Genomic DNA, 12,878 nt, shown 5'->3' with positions numbered 1-12,878 from the left:
GTCAATGTCAGGGTGTGTTAAAGCCTGTAAACCCAACATGACGGTAACGTGAAAGAAGACATCCAAATATTTAAGTCAATGAGGATTTAATTTGTGCTACACATTTTTAACAAATCACAAAAACAGGGACATTTAAAAATACATATACGTTCCAGAATGTTTACGTATTGATGACAGCTGTTTTTACATATAGCAAAATATTTTTTTTTATTTTTCTCAGAATAAGAAAAAATACCTTCTAGTTTTTTTTGTTGTTGTTTTTTTTTAATTCATTTAGAGCAAAAAGAGCAGCATACGCTATGCAACTTTGTTTTCCTAAGAATGTGCAACAATCATTGAAATCTTGCTCAAATTGTGCCTGACTGCCAGCTAAAACTGAGGCCTGTGTGAGGATGTTCAGAGAAGCTGAAGGCAGAGTGAGAATGAGAAAATAGGGAGGGGTGAGGAAGTGCTGAAGATGTCAGTCAGGCAGTTTCTGTGGCAGGAAGCGCCAGCAGCTCAATGCCTCTAGAGACTGTTTGCTTAAAGAGGGAGATAGATAGGGAGGTAGTGAATTTGGAGCCGGCGATCGAGTGCTGCAGGGATGATGTCTTTTTTTTTTTTTTTTAGTCTAACTTGAGGTTAGCATTACCATGTGTTCCCTCGCCCGGCAGCAAACGGGATTTTATCATTGGCTTTTGGAGGAGAAAATCAGCTCCGTGGTGTAGAAAAGTCTGGAATACTTGCATGCACCACTTCCATGATTCTGCAGGCAGAGAAGCAATCGAAAGAAGCACAAAGCTCACAATTGGCTTTGTACAAACCACCCTTTATACACAAGACTCCTACGGCAACACAACTGGCTTTGTGCTTCCTCACCCTCAGCATGACAACTCGGTATGTGGTCGTGTTTTGACACTTGTTCGCAACCGCCGTTTTTAAGACACAAACAATTGGCATTCACAAGGGTGGCATTTACTGAGGCGTTTCATTCCGTAGAACTAAATGTAAGGACAAATGCATCCACGCACTCTTGCCTCTGGGGAAAAAAAAAAAAAAAAAATCTTCCCGTGAAGAAGGTCACAGACCGAAAGCTTCTGGTCTCGTCTGATTACAGTGTGCGGATGAGTTCATGTTTCTTGGCTCCAGCACCTCTACCAAGTCCTCAAGGGTCAGCAGTATTTACTCCAACCATAGAAAAAAAAAGTTAAAATCCTATTATGCTAATGTGAAACACTGACCCTATGTTATACCGTGTAACTGAAAACCATCAGGGGAAAAAAAAAAAAAAAAATCCCGCTGGCTCTGAGACGAGGGAAGCAGACATGAAACAAGGCTAACTCACTTCTAGGACACATCCCAGCACCACTCTATGGAGAAAATGTCAAAAAAAGAGAGAAAGAGAAGCAGATGAAGTTTGTATGGTCGTGTGTTGGTCCCACCCTTCCCCTGATAAAGCTGATACAAATCCACTGATGCAAAATAATTACGATCATTGTAGTGTTGCTGATCGTTTACAGTTACAGAAGCGCTGTGTTAATATTCTAAAAAGGTAAAGCTCTCTAGCGGTTAAAACAAAATAACAGAAAATGTAGAAATATTTAAGGCTTTTAGGATTATTACAATTATTTTCTGTGCTAAGACAAACAAAACAGTATGCTCAGGCTGTTCCTTTTACCACTACTGAAACAAGAAAAAAATAATTAACACAATCAGTTTGTCTACATTAGGTTAGCTCCACTTCAACCAAGTCCAAATCATGGCCATCCTTTTTGCTCCTCTCTGCAACTCCCCTGTCTAATCACCCAGACTACCTGAGGAGCTTCATGCTGATAAACAAACCGAGCTGAAGTGAAGTGAGAACTGCAAACTGTCGGTTTGAACTCCCTAACGCCTGAATTTTTCCGAGCTCTTCTTCAAAGGAAGAAAAAAAAAAAAGAAAAGAAAAGAAAGAAAAAAAAAAAAGGTCAAATCCTTACTTTTGTGCTTTATCAAGAAGGCAAGAAGAAGAAGAGACGCCCCGCATTCTGATCTCGGCCTTTTAAAAGTTCTTTCTGGGAGAGATTGAATTCTTCTCTCGCTCGATTCTGTAAGGACTGCCTTGTTGAAGAGTACAATCAAATTCGTAACTCCGTCTGCATGCTGTGGGGATATGCAGCAAAGGCCTCTGACGTGCTTTTAATACTCAACTCCACAATTTATCAGCTGTGATCCCCGTTTCTTCCTCTCATGTAGGCCATTCGAACCTGTGAACACACATTCCCTAGCTTTAAAGCAAACAGCGCCCTTAATCAGAAGTGCAGGAAAGGTGACTTCTTTGGCCTGAGAGTGTAACTGGTGCTTAGTTCTCTTCCATCACCTGGAGATCAGTTGAATCACCATTCACATTTAATAAGTAGTGCTGAAATATTTTCATATGCATAATGCTCTGGATAGTTTAATGTCCTTAATGAGTTTTTAACATTTAAAAAAAAAAAAAAAAAAAAAAAACAACAACTGTAAAGCTGAAAAATCCTGAAACATTTACTGTGTAAATTTAGAAAGTATCTGAAAATCTGGTTTTGATCACAAGGTATGATTCTTTGCAATGAAATTCCCTTCTGTTGTTTCTGGCCGTGTCGGCTGCAGTCACATCAAATGAGTATAAAAGGTGAAGCAGTAAGGGGATGACAAGGAGGCTGTCCAGTGGGGATCTGGTGAGAAGCCCTGGGTTTTTACTTTCTAAGGTCTTGCATTTGTGATGTCATGGCAACAATGACAGGCTGCTGGGAAGGTGTGACGTGATGCTGACCAGAATCAGTTCCTCCCTCGTCCTCTATCTTCGGCCGCTTGGCCTGAGGCTCACCTGGCTGCTCAGGTAAAGTTTCTGCACTATGTTGTCGGCTCACCAGCACTGGAGGGGAGCTGGAAGCCTGGGCAGCCAAGATCTGGAGAGGACTATTCAGGCCTGACGAGGGAACCAGAAATCCAACAGTTTTGTTCAAATTGATGTTAAATTACAGTAATTAATCTCTAGATATCATTGCAGCTTTGTACAGCAGTCACTGATCTTTAAAAAAACAACAACAACAAAAAAACCATACCTGAGGCATTAGCAAGGCTGGTTGCTGTGGCAACAACAGCACTGCTGTGTTTGCCATTCTGGGTGACAGCACGAACAGGAAGTTGATGTAAACCTGAAGCCAGGCTCCGCCCATCCCCGCCTTGCACCACACTGTCCACCGTCTGGATCACTCGCTCCCTGTTCAGCTGGGCTTCTGAGGGGAAACATTAGAGAATGGTAACATGACCAAAACAAAGTGATATCTGATTTGCAATAGCAGAAAACAAATCATTTGTGACTATTTTGTTGTTTGAAAGTATGCGGAATAGATATTTGAATTTCCTGAGACTATACAGAGACTAAAACAACGCTGTTGTCCACTTGCTTCACGCTTGAGGTGTCTTTGCCCAGCGACAGCTCATTTGTTGTTTCACTGGACATTCTGTGCTACTTTGGAATCAGGCAACGTTAGTGTGGTGCTACTTAGTCTAACCTACAGAGAAAAGCAGGGAGGGGAGAGCAGGACATCACCCATAAGCAATCACCTAGAGAATCTGACATGGGAGGGCAGAAAGAGTACCGACCGCTTGTGAGGAGTCGTGGAACACCAAACCGTCAGTCCTGCATACCTGTGAGTACCGGGCCAATTCAAGCATTGAATTACAGAGAGAAACAATTTAGATTGGCTGTACCTCTGAACTCACTGTTGCCGTCTGCTCCTCCTTGCAATCCAGGCACCGCAGTGCCGACAGAGGGGGCGCTGTACCCATTCGGAGGGTTGGAAGATGGAGGGGTACTGGTGACCACTCGCAGCATGGTGATGGAGGACTGAGGGGGGTTGTGGAGCAGGTGAATGGGCTGAACTTGGCTCCCACCACCTGGAACTAGAGCGAGGGCTTTCCCCAGGCCTGAGGACAGGACTGTTGGGTGGTGGGGGGGTGCAGCCATGATGACAGGCTGAGCACTGACTGGAGAGCCTACACGGACAGCAGGCACATGACAAGAGTTTTTATGAGAGCACCTCTTGCGTTTGCTAACATGCACCGTTTGCGAATGCTCACCTGGGGCACTCTGAGAGTACCTGTACTCAGGCACAGCTGCCAGTTTGTTGGCCAGCTGCTCGTGGTGGTCATGGGGGATTGGAGAGCCCTCCCTGCTCAAACATTCAGGGGTCTGCAAGCCACTGGATGGAGGAGACAAAAGTCCCTGATGGGTCGGGGATGCAGGCGCACTCCTGAAAAATAGGAGACAGACACACAGACCAGAGAACGTAAATAACAGATCAGGAGATTTGATGGTAACAAGTAGACCTCCTCAACTGACCAGAACCTCCTGCTGAGCAGAATATTAGACTTACTTTGTTCTATCCAATCAATTGATAGCCAGGAGCAGAAGCAGAGAGAAGGGAGAAAGTGTTAACGGAGTCAAAAACAGAGGAGACGGAGCATGAATCCAGTCGGTCCTGTCTTAACAGTCCTGTGAGTGTGTTAGCGTCCAGATGCACATGAAGCAGCAGGTCAAAGGTCACCCACTTACCTGGAAGAGAGGGGTCCAAAAGGTGTTCGGAAGCAAGCCACTCCTCTCTGTCGTCTTTTCCTGAAGGCTTGTTCCACCAACTTGCTCTCCGAGGCAGAATCAACGCGCCAAAAACTGCCTTTCCCGGGCTCATCCTGGGAGCGGGCCACTTTCAGAAAGTAGCGGTTGAGAGACAAGTTGTGTCTTATTGAGTTCTTGAGGGCAGAAAAATAAACATTTTGTTAATGTACACATATGAAGCGATATTTATTTGATTCGAGGTGAGATAGAATAACGATAGAATTCCCTGAGGAGAAAGTTTTACTTTCTCTTACTCAGGAACAGATCCTCACCTGCCAGCCCTTGTCTGCTGTGCGATAGTACGGGTAGTGTTTGGTGATGTGGGCGTAGATGCCACTGAGTGTCAGCTGTTTGTCCGGGGCAGATGAGATGGCCTGGACTATCAGCTGTGCATAGGAATAAGGTGGTTTGGACTCATCCTGGACAAAAGGGACACCAGTATTAGTATGCGCTCGTCCTCCACCACATATTGTACAAGTAACATGAAGGAAATCTGCTAGTTTGTTAAAAGGAAAGGAAATTTGTTACTTGGGGCGCTAAGCTTTGCAACAGTGTTACTGGAACTTCACCTTGGGACTGTCACCACCAGCCGACTCCCCTCGCTGCTCGCTGCCCCCACCTCTGTGCTCAGCAATGCTTCGTCTCTGTTCAGAAACAGCTTTGGCAGCATATTCAGCTGCTAACTGTAGGTCAGAGGTCACATTGCGTCCATAACGGTACCCGGATGACCCTGCACCACGTGGACTGGCTGGGCAGGAATTAGGGACACTGAGAGAGGAAAGTGCAAAGTATTTTGTTAATGGCTTGGGGTTCTGATAACATCCTAGACAAGAATGAGTTTAATTTGCTACCAATGACAGGGCAGTTTATAATGATATGGTTAGCACACGGCTCTTGACACGCCTTATCAGTTCAATCAAAACATCACATGGGGGTAAAGGTTTGGGACAAATAAAACATTGTAGTTCCACAAACACGCTCTGAGAGTTCACTCCGCTCAGCTCGTCAACATTAAACTGCCTTCCACATGTAAATGGACCGTCTTTAACAACACATCTCATTCTGAACTGTCAAATAATCCCAAACTTGTGATAAAAGCGTCCTAGAATCACTAATAAATATCACACGTTTTTGTGAAATGAGGCCAATACTGCTGAAAAAAACAAAAAAACAAAAGAAGCACACGCAACATCAGTGATTATTTTATGTGATGAATAAGGTGTGAGGGTCTCGCTGCACACAAACAAGCAGCAATTAAAGAGGTAAGTCATTTTGAAATACTGAAAAAAATTCTATATTACCGTAAATTAAATGCGTAGCAAAAATGAATTAGCATTAAAAAATACACTTATTCCTGATGTCTCTAAATATATAACTTTAAAAAGAGTTATTTGAATATTTTTATCTAAATATAGATTTTGCATAGAATTTACTGACATGTGAGTGACAAATGTGGTGCAAACATCGCTAAAGACACACAACTCAGTTCCACGGTGCTCTACGCATATAGACGAACACACAACAATTAGCTAAAACACTCCAAGTATGTTAATGATCAACTTGGTTTTCATCTGTTGCTGTTAAAAAGGAGAGCAGAGGGAAAACCCAGAAACTTATTGTACAACACACACCTGCTTCTGTTAGTAGAGTAAACACTGGTTTCTGGGAGAGTCAGTGTGCTTTGATTTGCCTCTGGCAACAGAGAGCCACAGATAGACTAACATATGATATCCACACACGCACGTACACACTCACACACACACACACACATGCACGTACACTCACACACGCACGTACACACTCACACAGTGAGAGAGAGAATATGTTTGTATTTTTTGGCAGGGGAAACTAGGCTGCAGGCTCTGTTTTGAAAATGGCTCAGCAAGCTCAGTGTTTGAGGAATGAATGAGGACGAAGAGGTTTAATGCTGCTCAGGCACGTCTAGTGTGTGTGTGTGTGTGTGTGTGTGTGTGTGTGTGTAGCTCTATGATTTAATATTATTAAAAGTTACAGTGGCTTCCTTGGGAGATCAGGGGTTAACTTTACTTCTATTCTCACATCCCAAACACCAGTTCTCCTGTTGCACATTGGCCGGTGCTGGCAAGGGGATACAAATGTCATAAAGTGGAGAACATTCAAGCTGCCAAACAGGAAAAGTGACTCTCACCACCATGTGCAACCAAGCTGTTGTTTTAAGTGTGAGCACATGCTGCTACAACACTCTTCCAAAAAGGGTATCCTAATGGAAGGTGACACCATTATCTGCCCGAAAAAGGCTACAGTGAAAGTGGAGTAAGAGATATGCCAGCGAGCATCTTCACTCTGTGTGTGTGTGTGTGTGTCCACGTGTGAGAGAACAGGACTGGAGGGCTGAATAGGAGGGGTGGGGGGGTCTGAAAAGGAAACCACGAATGGACGGAAAAGCAGCCTACAGGCAAAACAATCCACCCGATAACCAATCACACGCCTCAAAGCTGCAGCCCTTCCATATAAGGCATGCACACACAAGCTAACATTGGTGGGGGTGTATGGTGTAATGACGCCCTGGGACCACCAGAGGGTGCACAACCACACTTGGTAGCTAACATGCTGTCAACATGGGCAGGGAAGGGAAGGGATTTTCAAACGTGCTACCAGAGCTCATCAGAGTGCAGGTTTGAATCTCAGCGATTCTGCTGCACTCGCGATTTATTCAACATTTTCTGAAGATTACAAGGCAGCAACGTCAATCTTCCTCTAATTTTTTTTTTTTTTTTTACAAGTTGCTCAGAACAATTTGTTGTTGTTTTTTTGGCTTTGCTTTTGACAAATTTCAAAGTCACAGTCCGGATTTACACATTTATTCTGATACACTTCATATTTTTTCCACACCTTTGAGGAAAACTGTGACCACAAATTCTTGAAAATTTCCATTCAAACATAAGTAAACAAAGATATCCATGTCCAAATTGCCAGGGTGCATTCTGCTAAATTCATGGGAGGTAAACTGTTTGATCCAACATAAACATTCTGCTACACTCCACCTTCATCTTCATGTTATCTAAATTTGGGTTTCTTCATTTGGTCTACATGCTCTTGTTTTGCTTGTATTAATTTGTTGGGGATTTATGCCAGTAGATTTCCTTTCTTTTTAATTACATGGAGCAAAAAAGTAATTAAATATTAACTAAAAGAGATTTTTCTCAGCATATCTGACCAAAACTACACAAACTCTAACATGCAGGTATTTGTTCAAGCAAATATCCAGGAGTTTTTCCAAATTGTCAGCCTTTCTGTGTTTTTCAAAAAACAAATTCTAAGACTTTTCTAGGTTTTCCATGACCTTCAGAACCCAGAGACAGTGAGCTGATATAAATTAACCGCAGACCTTTGTGGCAGCTGGACGGAGTACTGGGTCATCAACAAAACTATGAAAATTTATCAAAGATGATGAGAGGGGAGAGATGCACACGTATCATTAATCAGGTTTTATTGTGTTAAATTATTTATCTGTTCAGAAAAGTTTAAAGGTTTAGATGGGGATGTGTCCATATAATACTCATTCCCCCCTTGAGAAACGAGTGCATAAAACATGTAACAAATATGGCAAATAAGGCGTAAAAAAACAAACAAAAAAACAATGCACTCATTTCGAGTACAAACTTCCACCAAGGCCAGTGCAAAGAAACACCAGTTTTTGAAACAGATCTGCCCCGGAAATCGGATTAATTCTTGTTTGGCTGAAGCTCCTCACATCCTCACAAGCCAACAGTTGACAACGTAAACTCAGCAGGGTCACGCAAATGTACAGCACACAGCAAGTCTATGTGAAATAAACACTGGGAAGCTCAGAACCTTGGCTCAAACATTCACACAAAGAACTGAAAGGGTGTATTCAAGAAACTACTGCAAAAGGTGAAAAAACATCACCTCCCACTTCTGAGTGCATAAAGGAACACGATGCATTTGCATTTATGTGTTCACGTTTCGGAGGGTCTCTTCCTACCTGATGGTGCCTGTGGGTGAGGGCAGCGGAGAGCCGAATGCTCTGATGTGCTCTTCGTGCTGCTGCACCGTGGGAATGCTGATTTTGAGAGGGGAGATATGGGGCAGAAGTGGGCGAATGGGGGGAGAGGGCTGCTCCGTCTCTCTGTGCTCCTCCACTTCAAGAAGCGACACAAACTGGATCTTGATTACCGTACTGGGGAAACGAAACACACACCTAGAGGGAGGAACAACAGGGACCAAGACACCGAAGAGAGAAGAAAATGCGTCATTAGTACACCCTCTTATCTATTGTTGTGAAATGCTAATTAAACTGGAAATGTGAACAGCCTCCAGGTCCACATTTAAACTATTTGCCCCCCCCCCCCTTCCCCAGGACTTGAGGTTTCAAGACAACTGGACCAACTGCATCTGCTGTGAAAAGATCATGTCTAACAATCACTACTAGATGGCTCTCGTGGTGAGGCGGTTTTATTAAATACATTCTCCAAGGTTAAGAAGAGCCTTTCAATCCCAATATTTTATGTTTATAAAATATCTAAATACAAACACAGGACCAGGTGGGTTATTTGTAAATAAAAAAAGTTCAAAAAGATAAACTGGTGTGGATTAGATTGGGGCTGAGAATCACCTAGTCACTCATGATATACCGAAAATACTTTGCTCACAATACACACGGTTACACAATCCAGCCGTTCTGAGATCATCGTTGTATTGCATGAAGATTCACTAGGGTACATCGTGATATACACAGAACAATAACCCCCCCCCCCAAAAAGCTGGAATTGTGTATTTTTACGCTGCATTGAGGTGACAGTCTCATAACCATTTGATAACTGAGATGATATCAATGTCCAACAACGTGCAGACTCTTAGCTCGGATCCTCTTGAACACTTACACACGTACAAGAGACAACTTGTCAAAATGCTGAGTGTGTGAATGGGTTTACAAACACCAGCGGCTGTGACAAAGGTTTCACTATTTGTATCGATACTGCATTACAAGAGACATGATGCCAATATACTGCAGTATTGATGTTTTGTCCCCCAAACAGCATTTCCCCTTCTCTTCTGTTTTTGACAAGTCTTGAATTTAAAAAAACAAACAAACAAGAAACCATCAATGTGAGTTAATAACAAGGAAAACAAATGTAAATAGATGTAACCCCCTCCCACACATACACACACACACACACACACAATACATGGTTGCATATTCAATGTCTTGGTAACCACAACCATCCTGATGATTGTCTTCAGGAAACTGATCCCTCTTAGTTTACCGAGCCCAGGCTCAGACCTCCCAGTGGAGCAGAACAAATAAAAACATCCTCTAAGGTTGTGCTGTGAGCCGTCAGTTAGCCGGGAGGGTTGCGTCAGTCTATGAACAAATGTGGAAGAGGAAGGTTTGCTGCTGTATTCCTCGAAATACTGCAACTGCCAAATCAACACCCGTGGATAAACAGAACCATTCTGCCTGCAAACTGCAATGCAGCGACCATGCACGGAGAATACCAGTGAAGGAGGCCACCAACACACCAGACTCCACTCTGAAGCGGCTGCTGGGTTGCATGGTTGGATGGGAGCACTGTGCACTTCCAACAAACGCTGCATATTTTCTTTACCAGCCCCAGCTGTATGCCACAGTTGCAAAAAGAAGGCCACTGTTGATAGAACACTCATGACATGTCAGCTTGTGTTTGCTTGAAGGCACACATGAGACTTTGAGACTAAACAGATGGTTGTTCATTGGTCTCACTAAGGAAAATTCTGAATTTCTGGGCCATCAAACTAGATGCTACATTGCCACCATCATGACTCCACAGCAAACCCTTAGAGGCGTGTGAAAGAAGAGGGTAAGATGGGTGCAGCAAAATAAAAAAAAAAAAAGAGGAAAATCTGCTGCAGTCTGCAAGACAATTTGTACAGAGCATTTCGCTGCAAGGCACTGACTTTGAAAAATAAAAATAAACTTCCCAGGAATAGCTTAAAACAACAATGTTAATGTCATGAAGTGGGCAAGTCAGAGTCCAGGCCTCAGTCCAAACCAGAATTTCAGGAGGGACTTGAAAGTTATAAACTCAGCATCCCTGTGAAACAGGACAGAACTTGAGCTGTTTGAAGAACCCAGATGGATCGGGACGACACAGCCATTCACATTTCCAGCCTGCTAAAATTTGATGGAGTGTCTTAAACCGGGTAACTGACAGTGCAGCGTAAATGTTTATGTTCAACTTGGATTACAATTAGTGCTTAAAAAAAAAACAAAAAACACCCCAGGATAACTAAAATGCATTCGTAACATTTACTACTATTTCTAACACTGATTCAAGGGGCGTTCCAGATTCAGTTTTCAAGCTAACTTAGTAACGGTGTGACAGGCCTCCAGGCTGCAGCAGCATGTGGTCGAGGTGGCCTTGGTTTGTCTTGTGTTTACTCCATGTGCTTCTGCAAGGAGGAGGATGTCATTTCAGCATATACTTCCTGTCCAAACCCGACACACCCCCCAAACAGTGTTGACAACCAATCAAAGAGGAAACATGCACAACAACCCCCCCCCTACACACACCCCACCCTTCTCTACTCTCTCCTCACTATGATTGATACACACAAATTGTAAAATCTCTGGCTTTTTTTTTTCATAAACGCCACAGTAAAGAAGGCAAAAAAGTAAAACAACAACGTCAATTAACCAGGAAATTATCCCAGAACTCTGAAGCCAAATTAACAAGTAACTAATGTGAAACGCATTTGAAGCCAAAACAAAAACTTTTTTGCTAAACTCTGTGGGGGGGGGGGGGGGGGGCGTTTGTTTACATTAAAGCTTACAGCCCGGTGACACGTTGCCTTAGGACACTGCTCCATAAACGAACTGTGACATGATTTTAAAACAAAAAACAACCACAAATTAAACAAGAGTGAAAACTGCTGATGTGGTTTGAGTTTTTTTTAAGTTCAACATCAACATGCCTCAGTTGTCTTTTCTCTTTTTTTTTTTAACTTTTGCTGTTAAGGTAGTGCTACCACGGCACGTCACGAGGCCAAATAAAGCAAAACAGTGCACGGCTGTGTAGCTAGGCTAGGCTAGGCTAGGCTAAGCTAAGCGACAGTTTAGATTTCAGTGCGGAGACACGCTTGATAACACGGACATAGCTTCACTTCGAGGCACCGCTCTACCAGATCAGACCGAATCAAACCGCTCCGTTAAGAGTGTTATGATAAACTTAGCACCCTCCTCAAACTCGTTCTCCCCTTGAGTGGATGACTATCTAGGCTGCCTGTCAAACGGTTTCCTCCCCAGCATGCACTAGAAATCTCAACCTAGGGAGAGAGAGAGGGGTAACTGAACGCTACAACTACAGTCATAAAGAGAGGGGAAAAACAAGTTATGTAGTTTTATCAAAAAGTGTGTGGAACTTTATTTGCTATTCTGTGAATCAACAGTTTGATTTTTCACGACAGGGTAGAGATTTTAAACTGGAAACAGAATATACCGTAACATCTCCTCCACGGCCGTTACCAGGGTCGAGTAAATGTAAAAACAACAACAACATCATCATCATCAAACCATTAATAAATAAATAAAACGTTTGGGAAGCCCTTAGTTGTGTTGCCTTAATTAGCCTGCTATGCTAACAGGCGGAACTCACTCTCTGGGCAGCAGAAGCGGCGGCGCCCCTCGCCGCTGGAACACCCCGTCAACGAACACGCCGTTCTTGCCCAGGCACCGAAGGGAGAAGCCGTTCGCCTCGTTGTAGGTGATCTGCAAGTGTCGCCTTGAAATAAAGCTCGAGTGACCCATGTTAATGTCCACGGAGCCATGAGACGAGTTCCGGCCTATGGTGACCGTCCTCTGGCGCATGACAAACTCAAAGTCCCGGCCCTCAAGTCTGGCCAGGGCCTGCAGAGAAGGGGACGTAAGGCGCACGGGACGAATCCCGGTGTCGGTGCGGGCTTCCATCATCGGAGGACCTAAGAAGGCGAGCGAGGGCTGGTGATAGGCGTGCGAGGTCACCGCGACGCGCACGGGGCTGCACGGTGCCGACTGTAAAGCAAGTAGGGCTCGAGCTCCATTGTCGTCCCGGTAGTCTGCCATCTTTTTCAGAGGGTCAACACACACTCACACACTCTCCCACACACACATACACACACACCTCTCGCACACAGCGTTGCAACGTGAGAGTTTTCGGCCAGAGCACTTGTTCGCTCAGAGGCTGTCGGAACAACATGGAGTCCGGGTCGGCGCAAAAACAGACAAGGAGTTCTCAGCAGGAAC

General features: G+C 43.9%; 1 protein-coding gene across 1 annotated transcript; it reads right to left on the bottom strand.

Annotated features, from left to right (window-relative positions):
• Positions 1 to 4: 4 nt before the first annotated feature.
• foxk1 (forkhead box K1) lies at positions 5 to 12,848 on the bottom strand. Its single transcript, XM_086211975.1, has 9 exons — positions 12,253 to 12,848; positions 8,604 to 8,819; positions 5,188 to 5,386; positions 4,891 to 5,037; positions 4,559 to 4,752; positions 4,084 to 4,256; positions 3,715 to 3,999; positions 3,063 to 3,236; positions 5 to 2,926 (listed from the first exon to the last, which is right to left on the bottom strand). The coding sequence occupies exons 1-9, from the start codon at positions 12,696 to 12,698 to the stop codon at positions 2,694 to 2,696; spliced, it is 2,067 nt and encodes a 688-aa protein (XP_086068101.1). The 5' UTR covers positions 12,699 to 12,848; the 3' UTR covers positions 5 to 2,693.
• Between the last annotated feature and the right edge of the window lie 30 nt (positions 12,849 to 12,878).

Source organism: Aulostomus chinensis, chromosome 8, assembly GCF_037954235.1.
Source record: "Aulostomus chinensis isolate RoL2024-O1b breed Wild chromosome 8, RoL_Achi_v1.0, whole genome shotgun sequence".
Taxonomy (NCBI): domain Eukaryota; kingdom Metazoa; phylum Chordata; class Actinopteri; order Syngnathiformes; family Aulostomidae; genus Aulostomus; species Aulostomus chinensis.
This window is presented reverse-complemented; position numbering and strand designations above follow the sequence as displayed.

Excerpts from the sequence above, each read along its gene's own strand:
- foxk1 (XM_086211975.1), bottom strand. The coding sequence starts at position 12,698 with ATGGCAGACTACCGGGACGACAATGGAGCTCGAGCCCTACTTGCTTTA. Across the intron at positions 8,820-12,252 it reads CCGCTTCTGCTGCCCAGAGA|GTGTGTGTTTCGTTTCCCCA; the intron begins GTGAGTTCCGCC and ends TCCTCCCTCTAG. Across the intron at positions 3,237-3,714 it reads CGGCAACAGTGAGTTCAGAG|AAGCCCAGCTGAACAGGGAG; the intron begins GTACAGCCAATC and ends GTTTCCCCTCAG.